A 19,653-nucleotide genomic window follows, 5' to 3' on the forward strand; every position below is an offset into this window, starting at 1 on the left:
TTTTCATCTGACACTGAATAAACCTTGATCCAATGGCTTCAAGACAGCACATAACACAAACATACTTTTCTTTAATTAATTAGATGAGCTTCTTTAATCTCTCCATCTTTTTGTGTTAATATTTAATAATTAAGTTACTAAACAAAACATGAAAGGGGTTTTTGATGATATTGATATTAATATGGACAAAGATATTGTTGATAACTTAGCTGCTAAACTCGATTTAATTACGTGATATTAATGAAAATAATGATAGTTAATTAAGAGTAGTTTTAATTAAGTATTTGATGAAGTACATAAAGAAGAGAATTAATAATAAAAAGGTGAATTATTGGGCATCCATACAAAGAGACAAGAGAAGCAATGGGGCTGTCTTAAAATGCTTCCACTTTAAATATTTAATGAGTTTCTTAAAAGAGAGAGTCTGTGATAAGAAGCAATGTAGAGGGAAGGGAGTTTGACTACATGTGAAATTTCAATTGGGTATCTACAAAAATGGTCAACAAAACAAAACAAAATGTCTTGACTTTATGACCTTAATATTATTGCAAATAACTAAAATGTTTTTGAGTTCAAAGTTCAAACTCTCAGGTGATCTTCTGCTTGGCCACTTCAATTTTCCTTCTTTTGGCCTCTCACCACCTCTTCTCTTTAAAACTTTAAAGCCTAACTTTTTGTCTTTCCTCTCTTCAAATGGAATCCACGTGCCTAAGTCTACTTTTTCATCTATCAATCGTATTGAACCTTAGAGTAATACTGTTTTCTCCATTTACTTACTTTGTTCTTTTCTTTCATAATACATGACCACTTAAAATGTCATTCCAAACAAGTTCGAATAAAGAAACAAGTGACATTTAACAAAGTCATTTCAAGGATGTTTGAAGAAAATGGAACTTGAAAATGGGTACTTAAAAAGTCATTCAGAAAACACTTGAATAAAAAAAATGACTAGCCCTTGGATAGTCCTTCTCATACAAGTAAGCACTTAAAAAGTCATTTTAAACGAAAATAAAAAAAAAAAGGACTAACTAGACTACTATCTAGAAAATCATTCTAAATATGTTAAAAAAGAGAGACAAGTAGCACTTAGAAGGAAAGTTGTTTTCATATGAGTTAAGTAATTTGAAAGTCATTCCAAACCTACATGAAAAAAAGATGAACAAAGAGTTAACTAGCTAGCACTCAGAAAATCATTTGAAACAGGTTCAAAGAAATTGAGAACTTCTTCATTGTTTCTTTCTTCACCATGTGTTCTTGCTTTTGATTCATCTCCAAAAAGATGAGGCAAGAAATTGATTCTGAACCAAGTCATATGCCATTGTTATTGCCTTTTAGCTCATCTGTGAAAGGCATTTTTACCAGGTTTTAAGCTTCCATGGCTATCTCAATGGAGCTATGGAGGGAAGTTTTTCCATATATGGAAAAGACTAAAAAAAGTACAAAAAGTGGCTGGAGCTGGTGGCCTAAGTCTATATGCCTTTGCCTTTGATAGCTGATGATGAGGAAGAAGTTTATTTGTTCTCTTTCTTCCATATTCAATAATAATATTGGATTAAAAAATCATTCAATGACAGTACAGAACAATGCAAAAATTTATGGTTCATTTCAAGCATGGAAAAATCCCAGCAGATGACTTGAAGGGGAAAAGAAAGTTGGATTTCCCACTTGGAATGCAAATGTGCAAAAGGGAATTTAAGTTGAGCAGATAAAAAGGCTTCCCCACCTTCATTTGTTGGATTGTTGCTCATACTGTACATTATAACTGCTCCCTCCCTATGCTTCCTAATATTATTTCATTTCTATATACTTTTATTCCTTTTTCTGCACTGTCTTTGATTAATTATTATATAGTCATTTCAATGCTTTTTTATGGAAAAAAAAAATAATATATATGGAAGTTGTGCTTCAACTAAGCAGGTCCCTTGTAAAGATGCCTTTTTCTCCTATCTGATATTCTTTCACCTCTTTCATTTTTTGCTAAGGGAGTTACCTTTCCCTTATTTTATTTTTCTCTGTTTTCTTCTTGTAAATATATAACATTCTATGAATCTTTTGAAGGGAACAGTTAGGCTCTTGTATTAATTGGTTCTTCTTTCTACCTCTCTAAACTTGGGCCATTTTTAAAACCCAGAGAGTTTTGAAGTTTTTAAGGCTCTTTCCTCAATAACTGTTGCAAACTCACTGTTCATTTTCTCCTTTCTGATCTCTACCAGCTTCATCCTCATGGAAAATGGCTTCTCTTCTCCTCGAAGCGATGTGTTTCCTATCGGTCTTCGTGTTCTTGTTGTTGATGATGATCCAACATGGCTGAAAATCTTGGAAAAGATGCTCAAGAAGTGCTCTTACGAAGGTTAATTTACAAAAAAAAGAAGTCTCTTTTTTGTGTTCAATTGTTGCTTGATTTCAAGCTCTAAGTACTACTACTACTACTACTACTACTACTACAATTTTTGTGGCTGTGAATTGTCTTGGCTTTTTGCAATATAGTACTGAAAATGATACAGCCCATCTGACAAAAAATCAAAGCTTTTCATTCGTATTACAGTTGTTTTGGCAGATTAATCAAAAGTTCATCTGTAACTGCAACATATCTCATGGTTCTATGGTTTCTTCACCTTTTCCTTCCATATGTCATAAAGCCAAGGCTTGATTTCTTATAGTAACTATGGAGGAGGGAAGAAGAAGGTTGAATGGAAAGTTCGCTAAATTTGGAAAATACCCAACATGCCCTCTTTCTCAGTGGCTTTATGCTGCACATTCACTGGCTTTGTATTTGGCTCCTCTCCGTAATTAAGATTAGAGCTCAATGATGAACATTGAAATTAGCAAGAAATAGGATCTTAAACACTGTTTCTCAAGCCAAACCAAGATTTGTTTCTGTTTAATATGTTTTCTTTCTTCATTCACTCAAGTAACCAGTCATAGCTGAAGCACTTTGGGTTTCTGAAGAAGGAATTTAGTTATAAAAACACCTTGAACTTAGTCACTTTTATGAGATCTATTCCAGCTAAAGGTTGTAAATGAAACTGAAATTGATCACTGTTTAAGGCTAGTTTAGATCCCATGACCTTTTTCAAATCAGGCTGAAACATTTTACATCCTGTGTTGCAGTGACTACATGTTGTTTGGCAAGGGAGGCTCTGAGCTTGCTTAGGGAGAGAAAAGATGGATATGATATTGTAATCAGCGACGTCAACATGCCCGATATGGATGGTTTTAAACTCCTTGAGCATGTGGGATTGGAAATGGACCTGCCAGTTATCAGTTAGTGCTCTGCCTCTCTACCTTCAAGATTGTTTTAAATGCATTGAATGTTACTTTTAGCAGAGTCCTAACTTCTAATTTCTGAATCTTAACTTATACATAAGTTCATCCTCTGTGCAGTGATGTCGGTTGACGGAGAAACAAGTAGAGTGATGAAAGGGGTTCAACACGGTGCTTGTGATTATCTTCTAAAGCCGATACGAATGAAAGAACTTAGGAATATATGGCAACACGTATTGCGAAAGAAGATACAAGAGGGAAGAGATATTGAAGGGCATGATGTTATTGAAGGGATCCACATACTAAGAAATGTGGCAGATAGATACGATGATAGCCAGTTCCTCAGGGGAGAGGAACCGTTTTCAGTGAGGAAACGAAAAGATATTGATAAGCATGAGGACAAAGACTTTTGTGACACTTCTTCCACAAAGAAAGCAAGGGTTGTTTGGTCAGTTGAATTGCACCAGAAATTTGTAAAAGCAGTAAACCAGATAGGCTTTGACAGTAAGTATAAAATATATCAACATTCCCTCCTAAAACTTTTGTAATTATTCTTTCACAAAAAAATGATTTTCAATGTCTAATTTGGCAGAAGTTGGTCCTAAAAAGATACTTGATCTCATGAATGTCCCTTGGCTAACTAGGGAAAATGTAGCTAGCCACTTGCAGGTTTGGCACATCTTTCTTCATTCTGGGTACTGATCTAGCTACGTATAACTTTGGGTTTCTGATTGACAACTCTTTTTGTGTGTGCAGAAATACCGCCTCTATTTGAGTCGGCTGCAGAAAGAAAATGATCCAAAAGCTTGCTTTGTTGTTGGGATGAAACCTAAAGATTCGTGTTCGAAGGATGGAGATGGAAACTTCGGCCTTCGTAGTTCCTTAGCCGTGCCACAAAATGATGTCACAAACAGCAGCTTTAGCTTTTCAGGTGATAACTTCCTGCTACAGAATGTAGATTCCATAGGCTGTGAAGTTGATAGGAAAAGGATTGTTCAAGAGCATACAACAGAGCCAAAAAGAGCTGCTAGTAGGAGTGTTCCTGAACCAATAAAGACGCGGTGTCCGCAGATGAAATTCAACAACACTATTCACATTGTTGAACCTGAAGGGAAGTTTGCAGCATTTGATCCAAGCAACCGAAGCTGTTACCCTTGGGTTGAAGCTCCCGAAATCAAGTTCAAACAAGAAAGCAAGCCAATCGTGCATTTAGAAGGAGTCAATCAATTCCCTCCAACGGTTCCACCACGCCAAGTTCAAATGGACCAACTACAATCGATTTCGTCCATTAGTTCTGGAAGGTCAGCAACAGAGAAAGATATAGCAAGCTCCATTGAAAGTAAGCCTCCATATTCTGAAAACTGTAGCCAACAGAGGGTCCATTTAAATCTACCAAAAACACCAACTGATTCATTTGCTGGGAAGGCAAAGAGTTTCAACGAGATGAATGATCATTTTGATCCCAATTCAACTACAACAACTCCATTGGGCAAAAACCAGAATTTCAATCCTAGCTGCATTTCAACTGGTTTAGGAAGCGGGTTACCTTTTGCAACCATTGATGAAGACTTGCAGGGCTTTTTGCTTCAAGATGGATGCTACCCAAAGAACCTTGAACATCAGATTATAGAGTTTCCAGATTATGGTGATCCAGGCATCTTCACTGAAGTTCCTACTCACCTTTACGATGCAATGAGGTTTGGCTACGATTATTCCTATGACCCAACTGAGTATCCGGTGATAGATGAAGGCCTATTTATTGCATGATTATGCTATTTTACATACTCCCTGTACGCAAGGAAAAATGATGTCTTGCTAATAAGTGAGTTCCTTAACTTAATGGATTGAATATTACCTTCCCAACCTATTGGGATTTGGATTTTGAAATGTGTAAATAGAAGTAGTAATGAAAACCTTCCTCAGCTATATTAATAAAACAACTTCACATCTTCATCAACCAAATAAGCACTAAATTTACTGAAGTTCCTATACGTGTTACATCTAACACTTGCGTATATTGATATCTCATTCAGTCAATTAGAAATGATGTGGAGATTAATGACTTAAAGAATGTGATCAAACTCAAGGTGTGATGATTTAGGGTACTTTTTGTTGGGTAACTGATCTGTTTTTTAGGTTTTGAGCAGCACGACGATGTTTTTACCACAACATTTTTACATGAACATATAATTTTAAACTTGTACAAAACCTAGCAAGCCAGGTAATATTTCTCATTTGACTACAAAATTTCTGCATACTATATAAGTACCCCACAAACAATCAGAAAGTGGCCTACACAAAAGCCAACTTTTTGGTAATTTGAAACAGCATCTCTCCTCATGACAAATATAGACAACTTACTTTCTAACAACTTTCTTTCGTTTCATGATGTGTAAACTATGTAAGTGCATCCCAGCTATGGAGGGAGATTGATCAAGTTTGGATATTTGGAGAAAAATTTTCACAGCCATTCGTTTTCTTCCCAAAAGAAGTGACTGATTGAGTGGTGCCTCCGTACCTCTTTCTTACAACACTCTTGGAATCATTGGAAGTGACTGATGGCCTCTTTGGAGGCAGAGAGCTTACACTCTGTACCGCACTGCTGCTTGCTGATTTCCTCCCCAGCTTGAGTGATCGAGGTCTCGTGACAGGGATCTGTAACATGAGATCAATATTTGAATTAATATTAGGAAAATGTTAATAACATAAGCAGAACTCAAGATCACCAGCCACCTAGTTATTCCTGCAGATACAATTGCAAGATGTATAAAATACCATTTTAATGTGATCAGTAGGTGGTTTTGATCCCTGGTTAGATTCTTGATTTGCCTTGGCCTCAAAATTCCTGCTTTGACGTAATTTGGTAATGTCATTCTTCTTTCTTTCCTGTACACAATAGAGGATGACTTAAGTGGTTTTACAATACAAGCTAGACCATGTTTGGTTACTGCTACCATAAAGTAGTAGAAACTATATAAATTGCCACTTGAAATAACTTGAAGTTCTGTCACTTCGAATTCGTGCAGAAAATTTCTTTATTTTGAGGGAGTTGAAGGCACTGTTTTTTTTAATGGTAGGGTATCAAATCCGTACGTGCCAACAAGATAAGACTTGAGAACTAAAAACGATATAAGAGATCAACCTGACATCTTGCCTGCAGTTGCTTTTGCTCCATCTCTTTGGAATTAGCTTTTTCTTCGAGCTTTTGAAAGAACTGAAACAACAAATGAGAAAAAAATTGACAATGGAAATTTTTTTAACTCGTGTAATATGAAAATAAACAAATTGAGCATAGTATTTGCCTCTCTCCGTTTTGCCACTCTTTCTTCACTCCTGAAGCTGAAAGGAGAGCATATAAGAGGAGGCCGTTCTTTGCTTCCAGTTCCACTTGCATTTGAAGACTTCAAGCATCTGGAACACAATATACTTCAATTAGAAACTTGAAGACTTTGTCAATTTGAGCTTCTCGAATATTCTACATATACAAGGATATTCAGAAGCTATCTTTACCTTTTATTTTCTAGTGGGGGTTTGATCAAAGGTTGCTTTAACAATCCATTAACAGATGACTGCAATTACAGTAAACAAATCATCTTAAACGTATTTAAGAAAATCTTGATACTGAGATGTTTAGTGAGGACATTACAATTAGAAGTACCTACCGCTACCCTACTGACAAACTTCTGAGGAGGTGTTGAAGTTTCTTTTGATGGTGCAAGTGAACTCATATGTGTCCTTTTTCTTCCAATTTGTGGAAGTTTTGGACTTGTTTTACCTATTTCTTTCGGTCCGGAATTAAAATTCATCGACATGTGGACGGATTTCATACTCAATTTCTCAACAATAGTCCCTACATGTTTCTTACTCTTTGGAGTTGCATTACCCTTGTGCATGAACTGTTGACTAGGGGTTGTTGCTTTTTTGGCAGGAGAGGATTGAGACTTCGATGACCAACTTCGAGTCAACAATTTGGAGTAATTCCTTAATCTTTTCAAGCTCCCCCCTGAAGATATGATCTCCTTTTCAGCAGGTGGCTGCAGTATTGATAAGATAACACACATTGAGCTTAATGAGAAAAAGTGGCTAAGGTTTTTGTATTGCAATGATTAAAGCGAAAAATACCATCACACTCACGTTCTCGGCTGGAGTTTTCACTTCTTCAGCAATCACAGTTTTGACGTGGTCTTCATCCTTCTCATTCTGGTTTTCATTTTCAATATTAGGAGCAGTCTCCATGGAATTGTTTTTGTCAAGAACTTCTTCCACATTGTCTGTTATTAGTGTTTCCACCATACTCTCCTCATTCATAGAATCATGAACATCAGCATCAGTGGGAGATATAGACTCAGCATTCTGAACAACATTATGTTGTTCATTACTTTCAATCACTTGGAAGGTTGGTGATCTCAAAGGCTCTGACTCTACACAAGAGCTGGTGCAAACTTCCGTTTCCTCTGTTTTGACTTGATTCATCGTTCCCTCGGTGTCTGCTTCCTCGAGCTCAGCTGCTGCTTTTTGTGCAGCTTTCCTCTTGTAATGAGCCTCAAAATATGCCTTCTTCTGAGCAACAGAACCCGGTTTGGAGAATCTTTCAAGCTCTTCCTGGTAACGGTTATGAGAGAATGCAGACCATTTCTCCCAAGCAAGAGACTCTGACATAAACCTTCCGAAGGAAATGGATTCTCCAAGAGCTCGAATTGGATCTCCCTGTTCAAAACCCACATTCCAGTAAACAAAGTAAAGGCTTTATAAGATAAAGAAAAATAAAATCACAACAACCCATCAAACCATTTACCATCAATTAAAGAAGACATTGTTTCATATCAAGATTTATAACAGTGAACAATCCATTACCCATCAATTCTTAGCTTACAAAAGAAAAATCAAGCAAATACAAAAAGTTACAATTAAAGAAACCCAATACAATAAGAAAAGCATTTCCTCGAACCTACCTCTTTAGCCTCCCGTGAAGCATCAGAAGGATGAGAGAAAGATCTGAGAAGGCAAGCCGATTCACCCATGTCGCCAAACTCCAAAAGAAGAACAATTTTCCTAAAAAGAAAAGAAAACCCAACTCTCTAAACTCTTTCAAGTAACCTCTAAGCTTGAAAACTGAATCCACTGGCTTTCTAAGTGCTGAAAAAGAAGAAGAAGAAGAAGAAGATTATGAGTAATGAAGAAATGTCAAAGAAGGAAGAAGAGGGGATATTCTTGTGTTCTTTAAAGCCCACCAAGAATTTTGTCTGAAAGAATATGCAAAATTTGTGAGTGAGTGTGTTACGCGGCTCTAATCTAGCGGGGTCTTGTTTGTATGTGTTTGAGGAGATTGAAGAGAGAAACTGGGCCCAACAAGATGATTGATGAAATCAGGGAAGCTTTTTCTAACGTCTAGTTTTTATTTTTCAAAATTTTCAAAGCAGAAGGATGAGGACGATAACTTTATTAATTGTCGACACATTTTCTAGTGCTTAACGGTAGTAATATTAAGGGGATATGTCAAATGCATATGCCACATTCATTCAACCAAAAAATATAAATCTCCACATATTTTAATTCCTTTGAATTTGGTCAGATATGGAATAAATGCTCCATTTTTGCTATACGTTATATAATACCCAAAATTCTTTTCTAATTAAGGAATATATGTAAACTCAAAAATTTATTCACTAAATTTGTAATGTAGCTCCCAAAATTAAACCCTTATACGATTCTATTATATAAGTTTAAGGATTCAATTTTTCAATTAATTCTAACACTTTTAAAAGTTTAGAAGATTTATTACTGTTATCGAAAGTTTAATTTTTTCTTCAATATATTGATTTATTGCGTGTAATGTTCTAGAAAAATTGTAAAAAACAACAAATTTGACAAATATTGACCGCATATAGTAAGATTTTTAAATTATATCAATAATAGACATTCATATGCTTTTACCAGTAGCATTGATAGACAGTGATAGGAGTATAATTTCTATCATCCATAGAATTCAAAACTTATAAATATTTTAATTTATTTTTAGTAGGGTAAAGTAAGTGGTTTCATTTTTATTTTTAGAAAATTTGTCCAACGTTTATATTTATTTAAAATTGAGGAATATATATTGTATTTAAAATAAAAGGGGAAAAATAAAAAATGGTTGATTAGGTAAGTAATTTAAAAAGAAAAGAAAGATTGGTGAGTGGGCAAGTGGCAGATAAAGGACGAAAAGGCTGTATCCACATCAGCAATAATGGAAACAATTGCAACGGCTAACTCATGAAGTCCTCCGCTTCGGCTTCATCCTTCCGCTCCACACCATAATTTTAATATATTTTCTTTTTGATAAAACAAAAGACGATTTCGGTGTTCTTCAATACTTATTTATTTGACAAAGATTACAATAATAAGGGGGCCAATCACATTACTCTTGCTTTAAACAATTACATCAAGTCTTTTCTCTTTCTTATTTTCTATGCGTATGCATGTTGATATGAACATCAAATAATCAACTAATACTCAACATAATTCAATAATAACTTACCTTTTTAATGGAAGATTCATATCTAATTCCCTTGTGAGGGGCTAAAGTTAATTATGAACCATTTTCAATACATAATTTTTATTAAAAGAAAAGCAATTGCTATAGAAAAATTGTTTTAAACCACAACACATGTAAAAGTATTTATAAATATAATAAAATTTCACATTATAGATGAAAATTTTTCTTTAAGAAATTTCACAAAAATTAGGGACAAAATTGTATATAATGACATATAGGGTCCTTTTGAAAAATGACCCAAAAGTTTTTTTTAATGAAAAATGGCCAAAGTAATTCACTGTACTTTTTCCTCTAAAATAGAATAACTGTTTTAGTTGAGAAAATAGTACTTCAGACTTTCGAGGCACTCTCAAGCGGAAGCTTCAGCCAGTGCTCAGTGCTTACAAATGTAGAAGAACGTTTGAGGATTTAGTCAGTCTCCTCCATTGCAAGACAAGATCAAGGTCATTGCAATATGTGAAAGAATGAAGAGTGTCTTTCCATTCAAATCAATGAAAGCAGATCAGGGAAAAGGAAAACAAGATTTGTGAACAAAAACCATCAGTGAAACTTGTGTACAATACCCTGCCGTATCTTCATCGAAAATAACGTGTAAAGCTCCCTAATTTTTCAGCTACGTACATTTTGGATACCAAAAAAAACCTTGCCAGTCCAACCTTCTATGTACCTTTCAAAGCTCGAGTTTAAATGTTCTCTGTGCTGCTGCACTTTCCGGTAAAATGACCACTTCACTCTCAAGTTTTAACCCTGTAAATGTGGATTGAATAATCAATCTACCCATCTGAAACTCATTTCTGAAGATACAAAATATTGATGCCAGCCATGACCAAGCTATTTGTTAAAAAGATGGGGAAGGAACCATACTATTCTTCTCTCTCAATGTCATGTTAATGGCAGAAAAGGGAAGAGGGGCATGTAAGCAAAATTATACTCACTTGGCCTTCTCTGTAGAGTTCTCATCTGACTCTTCGCCTTCGGGGGAGCCTAGTGCAGTGAGTTTGCCAAATGAATCCTTTGCATCTCCAAAGAAGTCTTTAACTTTATCGAGAACTGTCTTCAGCTGGTCTTGAGTTGGAAGCTAGTATTGAATCAGAAGTAAACAAGGTAAGCAAACTGTTAGGTCACCAATTCTACTGAAATATTCTAAAATGGGTAAAAGGGGAATACAAATGAAGTTAGTTAATGGGGAGAGAACCACTAGTTTGTGAGGAGAGGGTCGGTCATCTATAAACAGAAAATGTTTTTAGTACTGGTCAGTAGTCTGGGGAAAGAGAGGTTAAGCTCTCTGTACTCGAGGTATTTTGATTCTACTAAATAAAGGAGTCTACTAAAGTAAAATGAGATCTAAAGGACAATTACCAAAAGAATTTGACACCAATGTCTAAAGAGAAACATAAAATCTAGCCAAGGTTCAAACATACATATTGTCCCACTCCACCGCTCCAAAAATCCTTCCACATTCCTCACTCTCCACATCCCCCATGACAAAGTTGGTGCCATTGTGCCATAAAAATCTTCCCCTTTAAACGGCAGACAGAGAAAGAACTCATCTATCATCTAACTACAATCTGTCAGTCTCTATGATGGCCAACAAACTAAAAGCCAAATCACTAAAAAAAATTCAAAGAATACAATCTAGGTTTTCCTCTCATTTGACAAAAAATGCAAAAGACTACATGATCTATCTAGTCGGAAATCTTACTGACCGCAACACAAAGTTCCTATGAAGATAGGTTTCAAAGTTCAGGGATTATTTTTTCAATCCTGTAACCATAATATAATATCTAAAGCAAGCCAGAATAGAGCAAGTTCAGAACTTGAAAATGCATTCTTACCTCAATTACATCTGTGGTAGAAAGTGCGGATCTCAAATTGCCATTTTCCTGCATTAAAGCAAATAATTAAAAATACGTAAAACAGTTGTTCATCAGTCAGGCAGAACAACTTAAAATATTGGCCTCATGAATCATAAGTAAGGATGTGAAGACATTACAACAAGCTTGTAGCCATATCTGAACTCTGTCGCTGTCCGCAACACACGAAACTGTTTAAATGCCGTCTTTTGTATCTCCTTTTCATCCTATCGATTGGTAGATCGAGTGTTAGTATCTCAAATAAAGTTTAGAATAAATTGTTGCTCAGGAAAATGGACTGATTATGCAAAAAAATAAAGTGACAAGAAATTGTAAAATACTGGCAACTGTTTCCTAAATTATCAATCCACGCTAAGTCAAAAATTAAACATTGCATAAGATGTCAGATTTTCAATCAGAGGTGCACAGTGTGATGCGCTCATAACAAATTTTAGATATGTAATGCATTGCGTTTTTCAAATAACCAATAATAAACCAATAGATTTATTTTTTCACAAAAAAAATTCCAAATTTTACTAATTGCAATTTGCAACTTCCTCCAGACCTGCTAGAACTCCCAAACATTCAACAATCCCATACGATCTGATATCAACAAAATATAAAGACGCAGACCCTTCCCTTTATATCTAAAAAACACATTCGCTTATCATAACACAAGCTTTAACTATTCATTTATCAAGAATATAAAGTTTTTGATAGAAAAATATAATTATACTCACTTGTGACAGAAGAAGGTTTAATTTTCATTTCATTCACTATAAATGAATGGCAATTTATGGGTACGACACGACATCAAAAACAAGATAGTGGAGAAAAATATCTTCAATAATGATTAAACCTTACACGGTAAATAACAGCGGCAAGGTTCCTAGCCAGAGTATCTTTATAGATATATTTCCCAACAAAATTATCTTTAGCAGCAACCATGATTTTGGCGGTTGTACCACCATTTATAAGACTCAGCGGGTACCATAAATAAACCTGCATAGTAAACGCAAAAGAGACCATGAGAAAGATATGATAATTCCAGCAATTTCCTGCTATACATTGAGTTAATAAAAGAAAACTTGTTTTGATGGCATATCATGTAACAATATAACTAAAAAGAGATATTATATAAATAAATAAATAAACTTATTATTCAACATATGTTAGCTATTCAATTAATGCCCAATAACATGATCTTTGTAGCTCCTAATTCTCACGAGCAGTTGGAAGTTTTTGAGTGGTGAGAAGTTATGTGCACTAGTTAAGTTAACACTGGAATTGTGCTTTAGTAGGTTTCTATATTTATAGAATTGTTTCTCCCTTCTTCTAATCAAATAAGCACTGCTTCCATTTCACTTCACATAGAAGCTCGAGTAACAGTATAGAGCCTACAGATAGTTTCTCAGCAACAACTCACATAAATAAGAAAAAAATGATTGAAGAGAAAGAAAGCAAAGTGAAAAGGTAAAAACAAAGGTGTAATAAAAAGGATATAGAACAAACATTGGCCATACGGATGAAGATAACGAATTTAGGGTTGCCGTCGTCTTCAATCTTGGGCAAAGGTGGAGGGCCAGGTCTTTGGGAGAGACGAGATTGCATCCCTTTTTTGCCCTTGGCTTCGACGAGTAAAGGCCGGCGATAAGTGTGGTGAGGCTTGTGCATCGTCCTTGCAGAGAAGAGGGAGTGGCGGACAACCCCATCTTCGAGTAGCTTTGAATTGGAAAGGGGAAGTCGAACCAGAGCGTTGAGAGACATGGCGACCTCCATTTTTGGGATGGGATTTGATGGGAGTTAAGTTAGAAGTGGATATGAGCATTGTAATTGGTATTGAGAAGATGATTCTTCTTTCTTTCTCCTTAAATCTTATCCACCAGATTCGTAGTGGGGACACCAATCTCCGCCCATACGCTTGGCACATCCTCACGCATGTAAATTTATATATATATATATTTATAGATGTTTAGAGTATAAATTAATATTTGCATTTTTTATAAAATATAACACTATATTTCATTATTATTTATGGATCAATTTTTTGTTGTTTTAAATAATTATATTACATTTGTAATTAGAAATCTAAAGTTTATGAATAATTTTAGAGAGAAAACAATTCAAACAAAAGAAGAAAAATATATTATTCTCATTTTCTAAATATTTTCAGATTATCTACTTTTGTTTCTAGAAGTGCATCTAATCCATTATTAATTATTTGATAAATTGATTTAGTCTTCGTTATTGTTAGAAGAAATAATTAATTAAAAGAAATCCTATTACATACTCCCAGTTTATGAACACTTGGATACTCATCAATCATCGTTATGAAATCGGCAATAAGATTATATATAATTTGAACTGTGACGATATTTGCCGACTCCCTCCTTTTCTTTATAAAAATGTTTCAAATCTCTCCCTCAATCTATCAAACTCATCATTTTGTTTTCCTAACAGACTGAAAATGAAGCTTGAATTTGAAGTAATTTCAAAGGAATTGGTCAAGCCTTCTTCTCCCACGCCGCCCAATCTCCGCCGTTACAAATTCTCATTTCTCGATCAAGTCACCGCCGATGTCTACAATCCCATGGTCTATTTCTTCCAACTAAACGGAGATTCAAACTTCACTGAAATCGAAATTAAAACCCACCTCAAAACTTCACTCTCCGCCGTTTTGTCCGACTACTATCCCCTCGCCGGCCGAGTCAATTACGCCGATTTCGAAATCGATTGCAACGACCACGGCGTTCCTTTCTTAGAAACTCGCATCAAATCCACACTCCACGACGTCTTTTCCATGTCCTTTCCGGAGGATCTCAACTGCCTTGTACCCTTCGAATTGGATCGACTCAACGAAACTTCCATGGGAGTTCAACTCAACTTCTTCGAATGCGGCGGCATCGGCCTCGGCGTTTGCGTTTCGCATAAAATCGCTGATGCTCTGTCGTTCTTCTCTGTTGTGAACATCTGGGCGAGAGCCGCGCGCGGCGAGGCGGAGGCTCTCGGCCGGGCGCATCTGGTGGCTGCGAAGCTGTTTCCGCCGAGGAATGCAGGTGTTTATAACACTGGGAACAGCATCGTGAGAGACAGAGTTGCGAGGAGATTTGTTGTAGAAGGTCCAAAGGTGGAAGCCATTAGAGAACAATATGCAGAGAGGGCAGCCATGGAAGGGCAGAGGCGCCCAACGAGAGTCGAGGCCTTATCGGCTTTCATATATGGTCGTTTCCTTGCCGCCATTAATGACGAATCCTCTGCTCAAACTGATCGGTAACCTCTAAACCGTTGGTCGAACTTTTGTTAGCACCCATCCCCTAATAAATAAATAAATTAAAATTAATTTACTAAACTTTTTTACTGATTATTATTTTTTTAAAAAGAATCTTTTGTAATTAATATAATGGAAAAAAATATACACACAGAAATAAAAACAAAGAAATAAACAACTAACTAACAAGAGCATAGTCATCTAGCATTGAATATATCTAAAATTATAGGTTATTAAAGGGTTCAAATCCAAGACGTTAAACTTTAAAGGGCATACCCACTCAAACAAAGTCAAAATTTAATAACAATAAAGTATTATTTAATATACATTTGTAATTTAACATTTCAAAATTAATATTAAAATAAAAAAAACGAGAAGGTGGAGAGTACGTGCCCCTAGCCCTATAAGAAATCCGCCCCTTGATTTTTGGTTCAAATTGTCTACCTAATTTATTCTAAAAGAAGACACACACTCGTAGATATTTCATTTTTAAAAAAGAAGTCCGCGAAGGGTTACGTTAATATGAAATTGTTAAAAATAGCAAATTTGACAAAATACTTGAAACATATAACAAAATTTTCATATTATATCAATAATAATATATATTGATAGTCATTAATATGTTTCCGTTGGTGACACTAATAGATAAGAATATAATCCAGAAAATTTGTACTTTATGTAAATATTTATATTTATTTTACATTTTTTAAAAATGTCCCTTAAGGTAATACTACTTTTTATATTAGGCTTGAAAATAGTTTGTGTTTAAAAAGTTATTAGAAGGAATTTAAATTAAATATATTTTATTTAACTACATGTATAAAGATTTAAGATTTTGTGAACGAAAATAACAGAGATATTATTTTACATCTTTCCACCGGGCAAAAATAAAATTATAAAATATTATTTTTAATTATTTTAGCATAGTGAGGTGACAATCACATTTCCAAGCACATTTGAGATAGGTGCATCAGATGCACTTACTCATTGTCATTCTATCTAAAATTGCTTCTATCTTTTTCAATTCAAAATTCGTTTTCTTTTTCAATCACTTCTATCTTCTCCGATTCAAAACACACCCTAAATTAATACAAATTTGCCAAACCAGTTAGAATTCTTTCTCAATTGAAAATTAAAAGGAAATAACTTAAATAAATATTCTCACACGGTAGAAAACATGTAAAAGTTACAAATTTTGGAATAAATACAATACTTATGATGTTGAAACTGAAAAATTGATGGAAAATTAAATTCAAATTTTAGGTTCCTTGCACAAATCTATATATACTCAAAATTTTAGACGGACTATTCTTCATTAATTAATCAATGAACTGTAACTACAATTGAACAGATTGTCCTTAGTATGTCATACGGTGAATATACGCCAAAAGTTATATCCACCGCTTCCACAAAATGCGTTTGGAAATTACTACAGAATCACCATGACTCTCCCTTCCGCCGCAACACTCACCGATGCCAACTGCTCCGCCTTGGTCAATCAGGTCAGGCTTCAGATCGCCAAAATCAACCCTGAGTTTCTGAGACAATTCCAAGAAGAAAACGCGCAATTGGAGATCATCAAAGCCACGTCAGCCAAATTCCACAAAGGCGACATCGTGTCCTGTGCCTTCACCAGCCTCTGCCGACTTCCTCTTTATGACGCTGATTTCGGTTGGGGACCGCCTGACTGGGCCGGCTCGCCGGCGCTGCCTTTCAAAAACCTTTTCGTTCTTATGGACGGGAAGTTCGGTGACGGCGCCGTAGATGTTCTCGTGCATTTGAAAGAATCGCACATGGAGAGGCTTAAAGTAGATCGGGAGTTTCTCAAGTTTGCTTCTCCAACTGCTTCTTCTTAAGATTAAAGTATTTTTATTCGTGGAGTGTGATTTATGGGTTGTTTTTTGTTTTCGTTAAAATCCAAAGTGTTTCGTTGATTCTGTAGTGTGTGTGTTTTCATTTTTCGCTTTTTAGCATAAACAGTGTAGAACAATAGATTCAACTCTACTGAAGGCATCCATGCAATTACGAGTTGAGTTTACCATTCGGAATACTTTTTAATTATTGAACTCCAAAAGAAAAAAAAAAAAAAGAGGAATCATACATTTGATCAGTTTGAAGATATTAATTAATTCCTTTGGCCGTAGCTTGTTAGTTTGTGTATAGTACGACACTTATAAATGGATCATCATAACAGCTTTCCCAATGGATCAAGTTTGCTGACATTATATATTCATTATTAAAGTATATTTTAAATAGAAATCAAAAGGAAAATAAACTACTTTTTGGTCGTAATAAGTAGTAAAAAGCTTTTCCTTACTAACATCTAAGTAATAGTTCTTGATTATTATTTCATTCTAATATGTATGGAACGTAATTTAGCCCAATGTTTTAATACAACACTTGAGAATTATTTGAATTTTTAAACTTAAGTCACATAAAAATGTTCACTTTGATCATGTGATCTAGATTTTGATAGCTACATCCAGTGAGTTGATTTCAACAATAGGTAAATTATTTTCCAAGAGTTGATTTAGTCCCACAACGGAATGTGAGGGAGGATGACATAATACTCATAAATATGGTATTGTTCATATCCTTCTTCTTCAACCATGCATTGCATGTATGTAACTACATTCTTACCAAATCTCTATAAATAAAATCCAAACACATTCTCATTTTCCATTCAAACTAACACCATCAATTCTTCGCTTTACTCTTTCCCTCCATCAATTCTTCTTATCAGCCATGAAGCTCGAAGTTGACATTATCTCCGAAGAGTTGATCAAACCTTCTACCCCAACTCCTCCCCATCTCCGCCATTACTCCCTCTCTTTCATTGATCAAATCACCGTTCACATCTACGCACCCGCCCTCTACTTCTATCAGTCCACCGACACTGGCGTGGGTGGCGAGGATCTCGATTTTGCTCTCGCCTTCAAAAACCGTCTTCGAAGCACCCTCCCGGACGTCCTATCTCACTACCCGCCACTCGCTGGCCGTCCAAATTACGCCTCTTCCTTCATCGACTGCAACGATACCGGCGTCCCATTCCGAGAAGCGCTAGTTAACTCGCAACTCGCCGACGTGATCCAATTCGCGCAGCCGGACGATCTCAACCGACTATTCCCGGTGGAGTTGGACAGGTTCAATGAAGAATTAATGGCGGTTCAGTTCACGGAATTCGCTTGCGGGGGAGTTGCGGTTGCGTCGTGCATTTCGCACAAGATAGCCGACGCGATGACGCTTTTTTCGTTGAACAACAACTGGGCCGCCATGGCTCGTGGCGTGAAAGGTGTTTTCAAGCCCCACATGGAAGGCGCCAAAATCTTCCCTCCCAAACCGATGTCGTACGATTCGGCGATGACGATCGTGAGAAACAGAGTCTCGAGAAGATTTGTTTTCAAGCAATCGAAAGTGGAAGCCATTAGAACCAAATACACAGAAAACCAAACTATGATTAACCAGAATCATCAACCTTCACGAATTGAATCCTTAACAGCTTTTGTTTACAGCCGATTCCTCGCAGCCTTTAAACACGATTCTGAAATTCGAAACGACATGTCGTTTTTAGTAAACTACACAGTAAATCTCCGTCCAAAAATGAATCCACCACTCCCACATGACGCATTCGGGAATTACTATTTCAACGTCATGATTTTCCCTTCTCCGGAAACGCTCAACGACGATGAAAATTGCTACGGTTTGGTGAAGCAACTGAGAGAAGAAACGAACAAAATCGATGGAGAAATGGCGAAGAAATTTCTGAATGAAGACAAGGAACTGATGAAAACTGTGAAGGAAGTTGCTTCGAAAGTGGTTAGTGGAGAGATAGTTTCGTGTGCTTTCAGTAGTATTTGTAGATTTCCGCTTTATGATGTGGATTTCGGATGGGGAAGGCCGGTTTGGGTTACTTTTCCGGCGCTGTGGTTCAAGAATCTGGTGGCGTTTTTGGACTCGAAAGATGGAGAAGGCATCGATGCAATCGTTCACTTGGAAGAACGATACATGAACAAGCTTGAAGGTGATGAAGTGTTCATGAAATATGCTACTCCTATTCCTACCCCTTCTTCCCGAGTCGCCTGAAAATCAAAACCCCTTTGATCTCTACATATTTGTTACTATTTTCCTTGTGCTTTGTTCTTGTCTTTGCTTGTTTAATATCTTTGTGTTTCTCGTGAAGTGATCATATGCCATATGTATGTGATTTGGTATTATATATTTAATTTATGTGTGTTTGTAACGTTGTATAATTAGTAAAGATGAAAGAAAATGTTAAATTACCAAGTTTATAATTGATATAAGATTAATTAGCAGTGTTAATGCAATCTTTATTCATCATTCATTTAGTACATTCTATAATGAATATGTCTTAAATGTTTCTCATCTCTTCACCATTAAAAAATAAAAAATTTAAAGAAATATTTAATAACGATATCTTTTTTTTATGGTGGAGAGATGGAGAGCATAAAAAATTAGAGCATCCAAGTTTTTTTTTCAAAAAGTTTATGATGTACTTTGGATTTTTTTCCTTGTTAGAAGAGTACTTGAAAAACGTTATGTATATTAATAGTTTCCCATTAAAAAAATAGGTTAGAGGGCTAACAATAAATGATATTCATTTTTCAAGGTTTAAAGACATTATTGAAAAATTTGAAAGTTTGTGAATTATTTTTAAACAAAATATCATAACTAAAAGGTAAATTTCTATAATTTAGCTATCTCTTAATTTA

General features: G+C 35.5%; 5 protein-coding genes across 7 annotated transcripts; 3 read left to right on the forward strand and 2 right to left on the reverse strand.

Moving 5' to 3' along the window:
* The first annotated feature begins 1,764 nt into the window (after window positions 1–1,764).
* Window positions 1,765–5,226, forward strand: LOC101204370 (two-component response regulator ARR11). The gene is made up of 5 exons (XM_004142906.3): window positions 1,765–2,350; window positions 3,112–3,264; window positions 3,385–3,768; window positions 3,857–3,933; window positions 4,021–5,226. Exons 1-5 carry the CDS (start codon window positions 2,224–2,226, stop codon window positions 5,029–5,031), a joined length of 1,752 nt encoding a protein of 583 aa, XP_004142954.1. The 5' UTR covers window positions 1,765–2,223; the 3' UTR covers window positions 5,032–5,226.
* A 144-nt stretch (window positions 5,227–5,370) lies between these two features.
* On the reverse strand, window positions 5,371–8,649 carry LOC101204130 (protein WVD2-like 7). Of its 2 annotated transcripts, XM_031880967.1 has the most exons (9): window positions 8,496–8,649; window positions 8,217–8,400; window positions 7,399–7,971; window positions 6,927–7,298; window positions 6,775–6,833; window positions 6,567–6,675; window positions 6,407–6,478; window positions 6,040–6,150; window positions 5,371–5,919 (listed from the first exon to the last, which is right to left on the reverse strand). In XM_031880967.1, the coding sequence occupies exons 2-9, from the start codon at window positions 8,283–8,285 to the stop codon at window positions 5,698–5,700; spliced, it is 1,587 nt and encodes a 528-aa protein (XP_031736827.1). In that variant the 5' UTR covers window positions 8,286–8,400; window positions 8,496–8,649; the 3' UTR covers window positions 5,371–5,697. The 2 variants fall into 2 exon arrangements, with proteins under 2 accessions (XP_031736827.1, XP_011649507.1); XM_011651205.2 differs by having other exon boundaries at window positions 8,217–8,628.
* Window positions 8,650–10,085: 1,436 nt separating this feature from the next.
* LOC101203734 (protein HHL1, chloroplastic) lies at window positions 10,086–13,505 on the reverse strand. 2 transcript variants are annotated; one of them, XM_004142903.3, is made up of 6 exons: window positions 13,168–13,504; window positions 12,520–12,657; window positions 11,796–11,882; window positions 11,638–11,685; window positions 10,738–10,880; window positions 10,086–10,549 (listed from the first exon to the last, which is right to left on the reverse strand). In XM_004142903.3, exons 1-6 carry the CDS (start codon window positions 13,432–13,434, stop codon window positions 10,537–10,539), a joined length of 696 nt encoding a protein of 231 aa, XP_004142951.1. In that variant the 5' UTR covers window positions 13,435–13,504; the 3' UTR covers window positions 10,086–10,536. The 2 variants fall into 2 exon arrangements, with proteins under 2 accessions (XP_004142951.1, XP_004142952.1); XM_004142904.3 differs by lacking the exon at window positions 10,086–10,549 and having other exon boundaries at window positions 10,734–10,880; window positions 13,168–13,505.
* A 472-nt stretch (window positions 13,506–13,977) lies between these two features.
* On the forward strand, window positions 13,978–17,128 carry LOC101207100 (stemmadenine O-acetyltransferase). The gene is made up of 2 exons (XM_004143002.3): window positions 13,978–14,925; window positions 16,275–17,128. The coding sequence occupies exons 1-2, from the start codon at window positions 14,123–14,125 to the stop codon at window positions 16,777–16,779; spliced, it is 1,308 nt and encodes a 435-aa protein (XP_004143050.2). The 5' UTR covers window positions 13,978–14,122; the 3' UTR covers window positions 16,780–17,128.
* A 500-nt stretch (window positions 17,129–17,628) lies between these two features.
* LOC101206618 (stemmadenine O-acetyltransferase) lies at window positions 17,629–19,217 on the forward strand. The gene has a single exon (XM_004143000.3). It carries the CDS (start codon window positions 17,669–17,671, stop codon window positions 19,004–19,006), a length of 1,338 nt encoding a protein of 445 aa, XP_004143048.1. The 5' UTR covers window positions 17,629–17,668; the 3' UTR covers window positions 19,007–19,217.
* Window positions 19,218–19,653: the final 436 nt, after the last annotated feature.

This window comes from Cucumis sativus, chromosome 2 (genome assembly GCF_000004075.3).
Source record: "Cucumis sativus cultivar 9930 chromosome 2, Cucumber_9930_V3, whole genome shotgun sequence".
In the NCBI taxonomy this organism is placed as follows: Eukaryota; Viridiplantae; Streptophyta; class Magnoliopsida; order Cucurbitales; family Cucurbitaceae; genus Cucumis; species Cucumis sativus.

What these genes read in the sequence shown, in the direction of transcription:
- LOC101204370 (XM_004142906.3), top strand. Translation starts at nt 2,224, where the DNA reads ATGGAAAATGGCTTCTCTTCTCCTCGAAGCGATGTGTTTCCTATCGGT. An exon ending in CAAGAAGTGCTCTTACGAAG is followed by an intron (nt 2,351 to 3,111) that starts GTTAATTTACAA and finishes CCTGTGTTGCAG; the next exon opens with TGACTACATGTTGTTTGGCA. An exon ending in AAACCAGATAGGCTTTGACA is followed by an intron (nt 3,769 to 3,856) that starts GTAAGTATAAAA and finishes CTAATTTGGCAG; the next exon opens with AAGTTGGTCCTAAAAAGATA.
- LOC101204130 (XM_031880967.1), bottom strand. Translation starts at nt 8,285, where the DNA reads ATGGGTGAATCGGCTTGCCTTCTCAGATCTTTCTCTCATCCTTCTGAT. An exon ending in AACTGCAGGCAAGATGTCAG is followed by an intron (nt 6,151 to 6,406) that starts GTTGATCTCTTA and finishes TATTGTGTACAG; the next exon opens with GAAAGAAAGAAGAATGACAT. An exon ending in CTACTGATCACATTAAAATG is followed by an intron (nt 5,920 to 6,039) that starts GTATTTTATACA and finishes CTCATGTTACAG; the next exon opens with ATCCCTGTCACGAGACCTCG.
- LOC101203734 (XM_004142903.3), bottom strand. Translation starts at nt 13,434, where the DNA reads ATGGAGGTCGCCATGTCTCTCAACGCTCTGGTTCGACTTCCCCTTTCC. An exon ending in TCTTCATCCGTATGGCCAAT is followed by an intron (nt 12,658 to 13,167) that starts GTTTGTTCTATA and finishes TTTACTATGCAG; the next exon opens with GTTTATTTATGGTACCCGCT. An exon ending in GATATGGCTACAAGCTTGTT is followed by an intron (nt 11,686 to 11,795) that starts GTAATGTCTTCA and finishes GCTTTAATGCAG; the next exon opens with GAAAATGGCAATTTGAGATC.
- LOC101207100 (XM_004143002.3), top strand. Translation starts at nt 14,123, where the DNA reads ATGAAGCTTGAATTTGAAGTAATTTCAAAGGAATTGGTCAAGCCTTCT. An exon ending in TCCTCTGCTCAAACTGATCG is followed by an intron (nt 14,926 to 16,274) that starts GTAACCTCTAAA and finishes ACAATTGAACAG; the next exon opens with ATTGTCCTTAGTATGTCATA.
- LOC101206618 (XM_004143000.3), top strand. Translation starts at nt 17,669, where the DNA reads ATGAAGCTCGAAGTTGACATTATCTCCGAAGAGTTGATCAAACCTTCT.